General features: G+C 41.2%; 1 protein-coding gene across 1 annotated transcript in view; it reads right to left on the bottom strand.

The window, feature by feature from the left end:
* Positions 1 to 15,000, bottom strand: part of chrna11 (cholinergic receptor, nicotinic, alpha 11) — a gene marked incomplete at both ends in the record, with an annotated part of 18,607 nt that overhangs the window by 832 nt on the left and 2,775 nt on the right. Inside the window, 8 exons of the mRNA XM_084080749.1 lie at positions 1,922 to 2,031; positions 2,755 to 2,841; positions 6,888 to 7,082; positions 8,280 to 8,447; positions 12,483 to 12,562; positions 12,837 to 12,946; positions 13,262 to 13,306; positions 13,999 to 14,138. Coding sequence (XP_083936875.1) covers positions 1,922 to 2,031; positions 2,755 to 2,841; positions 6,888 to 7,082; positions 8,280 to 8,447; positions 12,483 to 12,562; positions 12,837 to 12,946; positions 13,262 to 13,306; positions 13,999 to 14,138 — 935 coding nt within the window. The remainder of the gene's footprint in view (positions 1 to 1,921; positions 2,032 to 2,754; positions 2,842 to 6,887; positions 7,083 to 8,279; positions 8,448 to 12,482; positions 12,563 to 12,836; positions 12,947 to 13,261; positions 13,307 to 13,998; positions 14,139 to 15,000) is intronic.

Here is a 15,000-nt window from a genome sequence, read left to right as displayed (position 1 = left end):
TAGAAAAAAGGGAGGAAATGAGAGCAGGAAAGGAAAAGACCACCCACGTTCATTGAACCTGGCATCACGCCATTGCTACACTTGAGCCTAATAGCCCGATTCTGTTGATGACTGAGCCTGTGGCTGGTGCTGGTGGTTGACTCATGCTTAGCATAACAGTGATATTCTCACCGGTATACACACAATTAATGTGCCTCTGGCAAAGAACACTTACTGATCTCTGTGTCGTTTACTCTTTCAGTGCAGGAAGGCTACTTGTGTTGTAAAGCCTAATTTAAATCCAAATAGTGGTATTAATAACTAAATTGACTGGCAGGTTACTGCGGCATGACGGTAATGGGATTATAGCAAGGCTTAAAAAAATCTACGGAATTTAGTCAGCTAAATGTTAGAATATCCTCTGGCAAGGAGCTGGAAATTGAAACCTTGTTCCGCTGTTCTGAGCTATTTTGTTCTGCTCCATTTGTCCAGAATGTTCCGTTTTGCTCTGTTCTGTCATGTTCTATTCTGTTATGTCCTACTTGACATGTTATTTTCTGTCCTGATTTCTCTGTACAAATCATTTCCATTCTGTTCCATTTTCAACTTATCTCGTCATCCCACTGTATGAATGCTCCTTTCCAGAGACGGGTCAGGTCCCCTGAAAGGGCACATTAGCCCCACAGCAACCAGATGGGTGTCTGGCATGTAATGACTAGCTATTGTCCAGATGACTGCTCAATTACTCCCCCCCACCCAAGAGTGTTCATCTGCCAGGTAATAGTCCCTGTTGTTGCTGTTGTTGTTTTGGTCCAGTGTGCAATTATGAACTGTGCTGGTTCAATACCGTCTTCTGGACCCCATCAATTAGCTTTTTAATTGGCCACTAGGTTGTCTAAATAGGGCTATTTATCAACAGAAAGGCGTTGCAGATGTGTCAATCCATACACCATCTGCTTGTATATTTGCTCAGCAGTCATGAAAAATGTGATAAAATATACATATTAGAAATGACATATATGTACAATATGTCATAATTTAGTTTTATTGTAATGCAATAAGCATAATTTGTGATAAGCTGCAACCAATTCTCCGTTTGTGCTTGACTGTCAGTGGCTCATAATAGCTGTGTGGTTGCCACTAGAAAATTATGATTCTGTGCCTTAACGCAGACGTTGATTTTAAAATAATTGCCCACAATGTTTACTCTTATGCCACTTGCTGTAGAACAAAACATGTTGGAAGCTCTTTTGAAAATGGCAACCTACTATCTGGCATTCAATACAAGACACTGCAAAATCTGGCAGGTGAAAAGAGTCACGCCAAATCCACCCACAGATCCAGGTTGCTTTGAAAGTAAACTCCTGTGAAAGTCAGATGTGCTGTGTTTGATGAAGACACCGAAGTATGCAGAGAGAGAAAATAGCAGAGGCGGTGATGACGTAAAGTTACTAAAGTTACTGAAAATGGCAGACAGGTAGAATCATGTTACTTACCATGTTGCAATGGAACTGATAATATGTAATAATATGCTATAAATATGTAAAAAATTAAACAGATTGTGTGTTTAAGCTAATGAGTTTCAGATAGTTGTATTAAATGATGTATGTGGCTGGTCCTCCACTAAATTATATATATAGTTAAATATATATTACGTTTTTTGTTCCTAAATGAGGCATTCCATCACTTTAAAAAAATGCAGCTTTCTCTGACAAAATGATTGATTGTACCAATGTAAAGCAAATGATGTCACATCTTAAAGGGACGTACCGTAGGGAAGATTTGATGCTTAGTTAACAGAAAATGACACTTTTCATTAATATTTTTGACATATCACATTGAGGAGATTCGGATGATTATGCTTTAAGACATGCAAGTAATATGTTTGTAATTAACTGCAGTTAATTACAAAAGTAGAACTTATAATGATCTCCAGCCTTACCCATTTGGGCATGTTTGTTCCATTGGGGTCGTGATGGTGATACTGCAAAACCACCACTGTAGCAATGACTGACATCCCTACGATGATCATTGTGCTGGCAAAGTACTGGCCTGGGAGTGGAGGAGAGAGGGACACGTGGAGATGGAGGGAGGGGGGAATAGCGTTAGGCTGCATCATACTAAGTGCATCATTTAATAAGTAAGAGCCATCTTTAATAACAAATAATGCTAAAAGCACAGCTCTGAGCTTCATGACTCTGCGTTTTTTTACCCAGAAGTTTTTAATGGTCAGAATTTGTGTCTTTAGGCACAAAGATGGCATCGCATCTGTCGCTGGCTCCAGTTTGCCTGCTAAACCTAATTTGTAGCAGTGAGCCTCATGCGATTTATTTACCCAATTAAGTTTAAGGGCAACCAGATGGCCAGAATCACCCAGCCTCAAAAAGCAGTTCATTTTGACACCAAGCAGGAACAATTAGTTCAGGCACATACAGCACATGGAAGCACACATGCATATGATATCCCTGCTGTTGCATGGATGAACCTTGGATCTCCAAAAAGTTCACTTTTAAGAAGATTACATCAGTTTCACATTTTACATGTAAATACATGGATTGTATTTAACTGTAGAATACATTTTATAGGTTTCTTTTATGGGTTAGATGTAATGAAACTTGCTGAAGCCATAAAAGACAATTTGTCAAACTTCAGCTCAAATAACAATATGTAAATCGTAGAAAAGTTAATCCAGGTGGGGTTTTCTTTGTAATCCAGCATTATACAGTACACTCACACACACACACATTATAGGCAAACTCGGGCAAGCATGCATACCTATAAGAGGGATAGAGTCAGAAGTCGCTGGCATAATCTCCGCCACCAGTAACATGAATACAGTAAGAGACAGCAGCACTGTGATACCTGATGAGAGAGAGAGGGGGGGGGGGGGAGGGGTTACAGAGGGAAAAGAGGATAGGACAGAAACAAAGAGATGGAGAGTGAAAGATTACAATAAATGAGCCCTCACACTGGAGCCAAAGTTTAGTTAGGTCATTTATAACCTTACATCCCACACTTGCTTACAGCCCAGACAGGCCTGATCAAGGTTTACGCTCTGTGCATGAAGCACTTTCCCATGAGCATTAAATGTGTTCAGTGTTCTGACAAATGGCCAAACCAAAGATAGCTGACTTCATATGATTAGATTAGGCTTGATTTATTTGGATGCAAATTAGTATGTGTGACAGACTAATGCTTGCTAAGTAAATTACTTATGGACATACTTTTTCCACTACAACCAGTACATCTTAAAGTGTCCAAATTGCATCTGTGCCTGTCGCGCACACTCCTGCACATGTACAGTAAACAATCTCCATTTCTCTCTCTCATACATACGCACTCGCACACTCCAACCTACATTCGCTCCATCTTCATATATCTTCTCTTCCATTCATCTCACTCGCGTCACAAACCAAATTTTAAGAGTGCTTTCTTGGCATAACTGGACTCATTCAAAAGCACTCAGTTACAGATCTGTCAAACGCGCAAGCCCCCACAGGTCAAGAGATAAAATGAATTTCCGATTGATGTATTTTTTCAAAATTAATGAGTGCTTCTCTTGATGGTTTTGTCTAGAAATTGAGAGGAAGTATTTCAATTTAAGAGCATACACTCCTTTTCTACCATTGTCCCCAACCCCACTCCACACACCCATGGACCCAGACACCTGGTTGGTCCCTGTAACTCGTCCATCAAGTAGTGACAGAGTATATTCCTGGAAGGCAGTATGTAAGCTCTCTCTCTCTGGCTAATCAATTCCGAGGCCTTAATTACATCAATAGGTTAATTGGCCGCGAGTGAGGCTTGGCATTTTTTCCTGTAGCAAAAAAAAGCTGTGTAATGCATCCTGTATTTGGGTTAAAGATATGCTTTGACATCACTGCTGCACTGGCATGGTTTCAGCAAGTACTCTCTATGCAGCCCTACCTCGACCTCTGTTGGTCATTTTCCTGTGCTTTCACTTAGACCTGAGTCTAATCGTATTTGTAATTAACTCTGAGTGTTTTTAGCCCCGCTTGTGGTGGGGTTCCAAGGATGGTGAGGTCCATCCGTCCAACTCTTATACAAAACAAGATACGTCCCAAGCTACTGGCTGGACTGCCATGGAATTTGCTGTGCGCCTTCATGCTCCCGGAAGATAACACCTAATGGTTTTGGTGACACCCGCTGACCTTTAATCTAGTAGCGCCACTGTTTAGCCAAAAGTTCGTACTGGGTGCAAAGAGCAGCACAGGCTTTCACAATGCGACGTGTTGTGATCTTGTAGATCTGTTATTTTAAAATAATCTTGAAAAAATGTGGAACTATATTTGAATATATTTAACATTTTTGTTTAACACAAATCGTGTATCGGCCTATCACGGCACAAAATATTTTCAGATGGGGGTCCGTTGCCAAATACGTCCTTGACATGTCCTTGACATGAAAAGATTTTAGAACCACGGCTCTAGGGGCAGCTAAAGGGACAATTTACTCTTTGATTGATTGTTGATTGATTTTAGATTAGAATGAATAGACCCTATATTTAAAACATGGAGACTTCTATGATACTTGTATTGATATCCTCTCATGTGCATTTGATTCTCCAATAAACCTTATTTGACAAAAAGAAAAGAAGAAGAATGCATAAATCCAAGTCTAATCCATGGTTAAAACACATTGCATAGCACATAGCATTGTCATTGTGTTAGTTCATGCAGGACACATGAGTTATATGCCCCAGCTGTAATCAGCTGTCAGTCTGCTGATTGAATGCATGTTAATCCGCCTGGCATTTCTACGCACACAGCCTATTCTCAGAACAAGGCGGTCCATTGGAATATGGCTCCCTCCACTTATATATGGTAATATGCTGCAGGCAACACTTTGAGTTTACCGATGTTTAAAATAACAATTTAGCCAATAGCCGATACTGATACCGATATTTGTTTATTTAGTTTTATTTATTATTCTTATTGACCCCTTTTGTGCCAGGGAAACAAATACATCTTTATTATAAGAAATAACAGCTCAGAATATGCAGAAACACAACATAATTGCCTTGATGCAACGAGTGTCAACTGGACAGTGACACACACACACCTCAGCTGTGCTGTTAAAAAAAGCCCTTGAATATGACATGATCATTTTTACTGTGATTATGGTAAGCTTACATTTCATATAACAAACATCATAGTGTAAAAACTCCTGTAACTTTAACCACCTGAAATTTGGGCCAGCTCTTGTAGACCCATGAGGGATTTCTACACTGTGTTCCCTGATTTAGCTAAGCATGCTACTTGGCCAACTCAGGGAGCATCTGAAGAGCGGAGCCAATCATCGCCAAGTATCACAAAAATTGTTGCAATAAATGGTTGTTCCTGACTGAAATGGAAATTATTTGCTTTTTTTATTTTTCTTCCAGGTTTGCTACTAGTCCCTTCCAAAGTTCCACCGTTCTGTTTAGTAGTCTGCAGCATCCTTTGCTCTCTCTCTCTCCTACCACCCCTCTCTTCATCAGTCTTCTCTTCCTTCCCTTATGCTTTCCCCTCGCATCCTTTATCAATTTCTCTCCCATCTCTCTTCCAATTTGCTGTTTTCCCATATCCATCCATCTCTCTCCTTCCTTCCTCTACCTTCAGTTGTGTCCCTTCCGATCGTTATATTTTGTGCCGTAAGCCCTCTCCACTCCCAGCTCCAAAGTAAACCCTCTTCCTCCACTCTTTCATCTCCACGCCACAGTTTTCTACTTGAACCTACAATCCGGGACTTCTTTTTTTATGAATAAAACATACTTTTATCCAATCTGTATGGTAGAGTACGTTAGTACAATATAGCTAGCACATCTGCAGTGGTTGGAGGTGGTCTCCCTACTCTTACAATGATGAATTTGGCAATCGATGAATCGTTGCAATTGCCTCTCTCCATCAGGAGAGAGGCAAGCAGTTCAAGCAGTTCATTTACCTTTATTTAGGGTGGTTTGCTGTGTGCATGTGTGTTCTTTTTCAGCAGCACCCTGCAGCACATGTAACCACCTGGATTTTAACCCAGGTCTCCTGCTTGGGAATCCAAACATGTTATGCTCAGCCAAAGGGCAGTCCCCTTGGCCAAGATATATATTAGGCATCTATGCTACAGGCAGGACTAGTGGGCTACTCTGCTACATTCACCGCCCCATTGGGTATTTTGCTCCAGATAACACCTGGAGCAAACCTTGTTACCTCGTGGAGCCCTCATTCAATGCCATTTTGATTTTGCTTGCACCTCTTGGTTCTCCAACATTTCAATGTCACTAAAAACTAAGCTTCAGACCTCCCAAAACAAACTGATACGACTACTTCTCTGCCTTAAACCCATGAGCCACCTAATTACAACACACTTTGCTAGTTTGGGATGGCTCAGGGTAGAAGACAGGGTTAAGCAAATATCAATGGGCTTGGTATTTAAGATACTTAAAGGGGAAATGCCCTAAATACCCTCATACCTGCTAACTACTTCTCCAAAGTGAGTGACACCCACAGCCACAACACTATGAGCAACCATGATCTGGTACCACCCAAATTTAGAACAAACGTGGGAAAATAGGGTGGTGTCGCTCACCTTAAATAGCTGAAGCTACAAGCTCACAACACGTCACCACATTTCAAACTTCCATGCATGTTTTGGCTGTTCAGACTTAATAAAAACAAATCTGATTCGAATCTGGATAGGCCAAAAATATGATCGGCCTTTTACGTTTTAGGCTGATGCTCTTATACAGAGCTTATTCCGACAACAACAACATTTGAGTCCTAGAGCGCTAGCATTTCAAACAACCACTTAGTAGTAGTACGGACAATATGCCATCCTAGAATGACCATGACACAAGTGGCAGGTCAAGAAACAGGAGACATGACGGTAAAAAGATTAAGGTGGTCCACTCCACTCACCCAGTGAGATCTTCTCTCCAGAATCTGCAGGCAAGACGAATATGAGGAGGGTCATGGAAGACAGCAGCACACACGGGATAAGCAAGTTCAGGGCATAGTAGAGGGTTCGCCGTCGGATGGTCACGACAAACGTGACATCAGGGTAGGGCTCCTTACAACAGTCATAGAACGCCTCACTCCTGGTGCCTGGCACTCCTGGATGTAGAGGCAGAGAAATCAAAGGTTAAAACAAAACATATGTAGTCTAGTAAGGGCATGGCCTTCCTGTTCAATCTTTAGTTGTCGATAGTAAGTTACGGTAAGTCACCAGCTTTGCAGTTTGTGAATGAAGCAACTCTGTATTTTACAAACATTAATACAGACCTTTCAAATTGAAATTTAATTTAGATAGAAAGAACATATCCTAACATTATCCTACTCAGTCAGCTGTTGCATAGCTATTGTTTGACAGCCAACTAGCCTATTCCATCACTGTCCTTCCAGGTTATTGGATACAAACAGCTGACGGGAACGTTCCTCCTATGGGAATGAAAAGAAATAATGTGTGTGTGACAGGATACATGCAGTGAACCATCTGACAGTATTGTTGTTTCTAAATGTTGCAGGGATTAAGTGTGTTGTGATTGCCATTTAGGACTACAGTGCTCTCAAATGGGAAGGGCATGAGAAGATAATGCATGAGTGAAAATAAACAGAGAAAAATGTCAGCGGCATAGTGCCAGAGAACTTTAAGCCCAGAATACATATTGAAACGAAGGGCAGGGTAATCAATCCAGTATTGTGAAAACTAATTTGGTGATACTCGGTTGTGTCAATATTTTGCACAGCCCTTCCCCGCACTGACAAACAACTGGCTGCTTGCACATTAACTAGTGGGGTGCGATGGTCTGTGTCCTTTTATAGATACTTAACCTACAAAAGTACAAAAGTGCATCACACAAAAAGTGCATCACAAGAACAATTTTGGTGTTATTCGCTGTAACAAAATATGTTTTTACATTCATATATTATCATCTATGATCCCGTTTTCAGTTTCCTTGTTGTTCCTTCCAGGCGGTTTATGGCCAGAGGTGGTTCTGTTTTGTGAGCAATGATTGGTCTACAACAAATCCTGTTCTAGACAGCATGGCCTTTTGGCCATGCCGTGAAAAAAAGAATGAAAATTGGCTACTGGGGCAAAGAAATAGGATGGAAAGGAAAGATATTCCTGACATTTATAATAAATTGTGAGTTGCTGGATATAGCATAGTCCGGGAAATATATTAATGAAATTTCAACATGATGAAGAGATACTCAACATAGTGTGACTTATCGCTCATATGTAAATGGAGAACAGCTGAACACAGACATTTATTGAGAACGGACCACCCTGTCTATTCACCCTATACACACCCACTAGGTCCCACTCTCCATTGGCCATATAGCCTGAGATATCGGCGTCATTCATCTGAAGGTCCAGCAACCAGCCGTCATATGTCCAGGAGCCAAACTTCAGCTCACATTCCTGGATGTCAAAAGGGAACCAGCGAACATCCACATTGCATGTACTCATGAAGATCCCTGAGATAGATGGAGAGGGACAGAGAGAGAGAGGGAGGGAGAGAGGGAGAGAGAGAGAGAGAGAGAGAGAGACACAAACCAAAACTTGTGAAAATAGCAGATCTACAAGCTCAGAGCGCGTTGCTTTGCGCCGTGTTGCCAGCTTGTGGATCTGCTATTTTCACTACTTCTTAAACGTTAAAAAAAATATAAAAATAACGAAATATTTTTTTAATTTTTAAAAGAGGGGGACATTTACTTGCGACCCCCAAAAATAGGTCTGGGACCCAAACATGGGTCCCCACCCAGTGTTTTGGAAACAGTAATTTAGAGGACCATATGAGTGGTCTGGCATGCTTAGCTTATTGACTGTTTCAGTATGGTATGAAAATCTATTACTAGATAGATAGATTAGGTTTTGCAAGTATTGTTATTCATGTCATCAGCAAGAGGGAGCGAATGGGAGTGAGATGGAGAATGTTTTGAGCTTTGATAAGTTTGAAGGTTATTAGTTGGCTGAGGTGAAAATGAAGTCACGATCAGAGACATCCTCCATACGAAATGAGATAAAAGGGAGAAAAAAAATACATAACAAGCTTGCAGCGATGTTGCTCACAGCAGTCAGATGTTCAGTTCGGAAAACATAAACTTTGTTTACAGGCTGCCTGCATGTACAGGCTGTCACCTCGGTCCCAGTGATCCAAGGATGCAGATGTGAAGGGAGACACTCCATGCTTGCTGCCATTATTATTAGATCAGTGCCTTACGATTCTCAACCTGTGGGCTGGGGCCCCACAGGTTGACATTATTAACAACATTAATAATAAAAAAACACAAAATCATGGTATTCTTTCTTTAAAACCTTGAAAAAAATGAGTTTTCTTTGTGATACCAATTAGAAACGATACTATGGATAAGTATACTATCCATTGATCCGAGCCAGAACACAATCGATTGATAGACCATTAAAAGACACATGCTCTGAAAGTGCACGTGGCCCACCGGCTGCCAAGGGGTCAGATGGGTGGGCCGTGAACACTTTCAAGATTTTCAAGTGGGCCCCGAAAAAAACCTCCAGGAAACGGTTGAGAAACACTGCCTTATGTAAAACCTCACCCAAGTACACGTTATATATGCAGTCAATTGCACTTTCACATATGCTCGCACACACGTTGAACATTGCAGTAATTACCCAAATGAACGAATCAAGACTATTGAGACTTCCAGGCATGCACGGGACCAAAATGCCAAAGGAATCTAACAGACCGCTCTCAAAGACATTCATTGTGAGGGAGGCGACATGTGAATCAGCTTTTAGAGGTGAATGGAAATGGACAGCGGAAAAGACACATTTTAAGAGATTAGCTAGCACGATGCTTTGAGCAACCAGAGGACAGGCACAAATGACAATTCCAGTGGGCTAACATTGGAAAATACAATTTGTTTGTATATGATTTAGCCAATTTTACCCTGACCACCCACGATGGCCAGAATCAGACATATGTACACAAAAAGATTCAATGTCACAAAACTAAATGCAGCAATCTTAAAAAATCCAGCTACTAATCCAGAGCCTTTAAAACAGCTTGCCTTCCGTCCCGTCTATAATTACTGCCATTAGGAGCTCCTGAGGCACTACCCTGATTAGCTAAAAGCAGGATTTTATCTCCTTTTGCAATGCACAGCACTGCTGCCTACATGTAGCCTATATTTTAGCAACTCCACGCTCTCTCTTCGTCTCTCTCTCTCTCGCTCTCTCTCGCTCTCTGTCTGTCTTCCAGTGATAAGTGATAACCTTGAAATTATTCTCTTAAAAGACAACATATATTTTTTCTGCAGCACTGCAACCATCTCTCATTCTCTCTCTCTCTCTCTCTCTCTCTCTCTCTCTCTCTCTCTCTCTCTCTCTCTCTCTCTCTCTCTCTCTCTCTCTCTTTCTCTCTCTCTCTCTCTCTCCTTCACAGCTTAGCTTACCCCAAACTCCCTAAGCCCATTACTCAAGAAAACAAATTCTCATGTGTGATTCACAGACTTTTTACACACACCCAACCCACTCCAGCTCTCACCTAGAGGCACATCCTCTCATCTCCAGTGACATAATTAAGCAGACCCCCAAAATAAAACACAAGACAGCACCTTTAGACCCCACAGCTACAAAAGCGGCTCTCCCCAAAATGATAACACACAGCAGCCACCCGGGAACTGGGAGGATATGCTTCTGAATTATTCACCCCAGCCGGTGCATCAGCTCCATGCCTGCCACGCAGACTCCCTGTGGCCTTTCTTCTCTTGACAATACCAAGGCCAAAAGGACCCCAGTAATTGCACGCATGCTTTTATAAGGGAGAGCCCTGGGTTGGTAGAAGTGATGTATCGCTCTCCCTCACAACCTATGCCTAATCCTTTTCTCTCCCTCTTTTGGTGTAGTTAATTCTCTCTCCCTGTACTCCTTTCACCCCCACTCCCTCTTTCTCTTTTTCACTCCCCGGCTTTCACTTTCTGTCTCTCAATCTTTCTTGACATCTCATGCTTCACCCTTTTCTCTCTTTATTTTTTTTCTCCCTCTGATTTCTCTCTCTCTTCTACTCACTCACTGGCTGATTGCCTGACTCAATGACTCACTCACTCACTCACTCACTCACATGATCTTTCTCTAGCTTTCTCTTTCTTTCTTCCTTTCTTCCAATGTATCGCCCACAATTTGTCCATCCGTCCGTCTGTCTATTTTTGTTCAGCATGTTATTAAGGGAAGATCCAATCAACCCCCCTCTTCCTCTTGTTTGTTGACTGACTGTGATCTAAATCACGGCATCAAGGAACTTTGTTTACATTGAGCAGCGCCCACATAATAAACATGGCCGCCAAAGGTGACAAGGTGACTGCTTCATACATCCAATTCTTTCAGGCTGGCACATGAGATTGCATCACAGAGCGTTCTTTAAAGTGCTTTAGAATGAGATGACTTAAGAGAGTGTCAAGTGCAGTCCTAAGAGAACCCCACAGAGAGACTGTGGCTTGCAGAGGCTTACACGGCTCTTGCCTCCGGGCTACGAAAGGGAAGTGAATACTTCCTATATATAGATGTAAGATGGCACATTGAGAATTAGGAATCAGTGACTAACCAACGATGTCCTTTTACATAATAAAACATTAACGTGAAATGTGTATAGGATACGAGATACTGTCATTGCTTCAGAGAAATTAAAATTAGATTGATACACATGTATGCTATCCAGAGTGACTGGCAACCAGGTTGAAGTGTGTGTCTATAGGTGGAAAGCAGGCATGGCTGGAGTCTGGACATGTGGTTGTTTAACCGCTTTCAACCTGGAGTTTCTATTTTGGGCAAATATAGCCAATCTGCCTGTTCAGAACACGTCGCATCGCGACACAATGTGTTGTAAGTTTGTAGATTGGTTATTTTCTCTATTTGTCATATTACGAAGTACTGCATGTAGCGCTTACAGTATGTGGTTTAGGACATAGAGGGTGATGCAGCGGTCAGACCTGTGGCCTTTTGGTTATAGAATGGTGTCACAATCTGTCATTTTATTCATTCTGTATCTTATTTTGAAGTAAAGTTCTAATGTTTCCCGTTTTCCCTTGTAGCTGTTTGTCTTATCGCTCCACCCTGTGTTTATTATCTTCTTCACTTGTGCCTCCTGAGTTGATTGTCCATTGTGTTCCCTTGTGTCTAGTTAGTCTTCCCGTGTAAATATACCCGCTTGTTTTGTGCTTGTCGGATTGTCTGTGTTTTTTCCAATATGCCTATATGTTTCTTAACCTGCGAGTACTGGAGAAATAATCTTGGTTTTCACACTTAAAATGCACCTGCATCTTTCTGCATTTGGGTTGAACTTGAAAACCCCTGACAGAATGGTATTGCAAAAAAAAAAAGGTCACCCTGCCACTCGATAGTTCGATAGAGAGAGGTAGAGACAGGTTGATGGATGGATGTACAGTATTGTTTAAACACCTTTTCCTTCTCTGCTACCCAGCAGCGTATGTGAGCAAAGTGCAGTAAACATGGAGGAGAAGAGGGAGAGAATTCCTCACCTGGAGGTAGGTATTCTGCATATCCACTGGAATTGACTAGAACGTTGGTCTTGAAGGTAGAGTCAAAGTCATCATCTGCACTAAGGAAGGAGAGAGGAGAGGGTAGAACTTTCAACTTAGGACACTACTTTCTGACGTGCTTTCTCTGTGTGTTTTCATATATGCAGAGTAAAGTCTCAAATGCACGTAAGAACATTTATTAGAGTACGCACAGAATATACTATATTGTCGCTGTAAGGCACAAATCTTGTATCTTGGTATCTTGATTTTTTCAATCAAGTGTGTGTGTGTGTGTGTGTGTGTGTGTGTGTGTGTGTGTGTGTGTGTGTGTGTGCGTGTGCGTGTGTGTATTACCTGTTGTACAGCAGGATGTCTGGTGTCCAGACCTGATCCGTCGTGAATCGAAGGTTTTTCACTCCAGGGTGTTCAGTCTGGTTCCACTGGAGGTAGTGGTCAAACCAACTCTATCAGATACAGACAGGTATGGTACACTTAGTGTCTCCACAGCTCTTAGATCATTGAAATCAAACTTCAAGAACATACAATACTACAACAGTTTCTGCCCTCGTAAAATAAATTAATTTCAGATTTCTCTCCATGCTAGTTTTTATCAGTTTTTGAGTAGATCTCATTGGCCACAAAGCGTTAAAAGCCTGTAAAGTTCACATTAAACTTCAGTTCAAGTAAAAGCATGAATTTGATCCCAGCTGGTGTTTGAAAGTCTTTCTACAAGAGCAATAATGCTAATCCCCCACCACCACCACCACAGTGGGACTTACCATCCGTAGCCAAATGTTTGTAGTGAGGACTTGGTTTTTCTCATCCTAGAAGACACATTGTCAAACATCTTGAGCAAAACTTTCTTCTTACGATACAAGATCAAGTAACATTGGAACTGAAGAAAGAGCGGATATAGCTACGTCCTTACACTTAAACCCATTCAATCCATTAACGCATACTGTATCATTTTAGATTTTTTTTGCTACAACCATTATTTTATACTTTGGGCTATTCAGAAATAGCAGATCTACAAGCTCAGCCGTGCTACAAGCTTGTAGATCTGCTATTTATTTATTTTATTCGTGAAAAGGTTTTGCAAATCTTTGAATAAATATGTTTTTTAAATCGAACATTTTTTTTAGGAAAAAACAACGTGTTGCTATAATATCAGTGGTTCTCAAACTTTTTTCATGTCAAGGACTACCCAAAATGATATGTATTTGTCCGCAGACCCCCCCATCTCAAAATATTTTGTTCCAGGGACCCCCAGAAGCAAACATTTGAGTTAAAAAATGTATATATATATTCAAAGATTTGCACACATTTTCACGATTTGTTTTTCAAAAAATAGCTGATCTACAAGCTCGTAGCATGGCACTCGGTGCCGTGCTACAAGCTTGTAGATATGCTATTTTTGAATAGCCAAAGAAATCTAAAGTGACATAGATGCCCGGTCTTAATGGGTTAACCCACGCATCCAGCGAAACGTAGTGCGAACGCTGAAGCTAACACTTACCACATCCATGATCTGTATCAAACTCATTGAGAAGTAGACCTGGAGTGAGTGAGAATCATTGGCCACCGGACGTTCCATCCGGTTGTAGTCCTTCAGCAGATTCTTTAGCAGGCTCCTCTGGTGAGGGCCTTGCAGAGACACTGCAGGGGAGATGGTTTTACAGTTACATTTGTGCAGTATGACTTACAGTTGCATTTGAAACATTTAGGTTATACTCTGTCTTCCGGAGTGACTTCATCACTTAAACCGTCTGGACTGGACCTGAGTTTAGCTCTGTAGTTGCAGCTCTTTTTTTCCGTCTACACCAAATCCCTTTGCCAAAAATAGCCGATCTACAAGCTCACAACGTGTCACAACACTAGTGTTCCCCCCAGAATATGGATGGTGGGGTTCAAATGGTTAAGAGTACAAGTGTAGAATAAGCTCATATTAGTAGTTCACCCACGTTGCCAGCAGCCAGTGGTAAGGATTACAAGGGCCAGTGCCATCGAGCTCAGACAGTGTTCCTATGATCCTAAAAATAGCATGCAAGACGAATGCCAATACCAGCAGAAAGAATAGTGGTACATACAGTATTATTTAATGATTTATTTGTTTTTTAAATCATGATAAGGGCACAGTAGCGTGACTAGAGGAAGAAGATACGGGAGATGGCATCTTATTTTAGAGAAGAGGAAAAAAGAAGGCGAAGGTTCGGATGACATTTCAACCGCCTACTGTAAAAGAGGAGTTTCATAAATATATACAAGACAAGTCCCTTAGATATTTATCTGAACCACAACTCTCACTTTGACTGACAAACACATGCACCCATGTGAATTATATTTTAATTCTTTCTTAGTAGGTAACAGGGACAATCAAAAAACAATCAAGAACTCAAGGACAAGTACATGAGGGAAAGGTGAAGCAAACCGTGATGGAACATTCACCGTTAACGCACGGAATGACAGACAGTAATAAAAAATCTCTTAAAAAGCAGTCTTTAAAAGGTCATTTTCAGTG

Source organism: Gymnoscopelus microlampas, assembly GCF_963454915.1.
Source record: "Gymnoscopelus microlampas genome assembly, chromosome: 15".
In the NCBI taxonomy this organism is placed as follows: Eukaryota; Metazoa; Chordata; class Actinopteri; order Myctophiformes; family Myctophidae; genus Gymnoscopelus; species Gymnoscopelus microlampas.
Note: the sequence above shows the minus strand (reverse complement) of the source record. Positions and strands in the feature narration are given on the sequence as shown.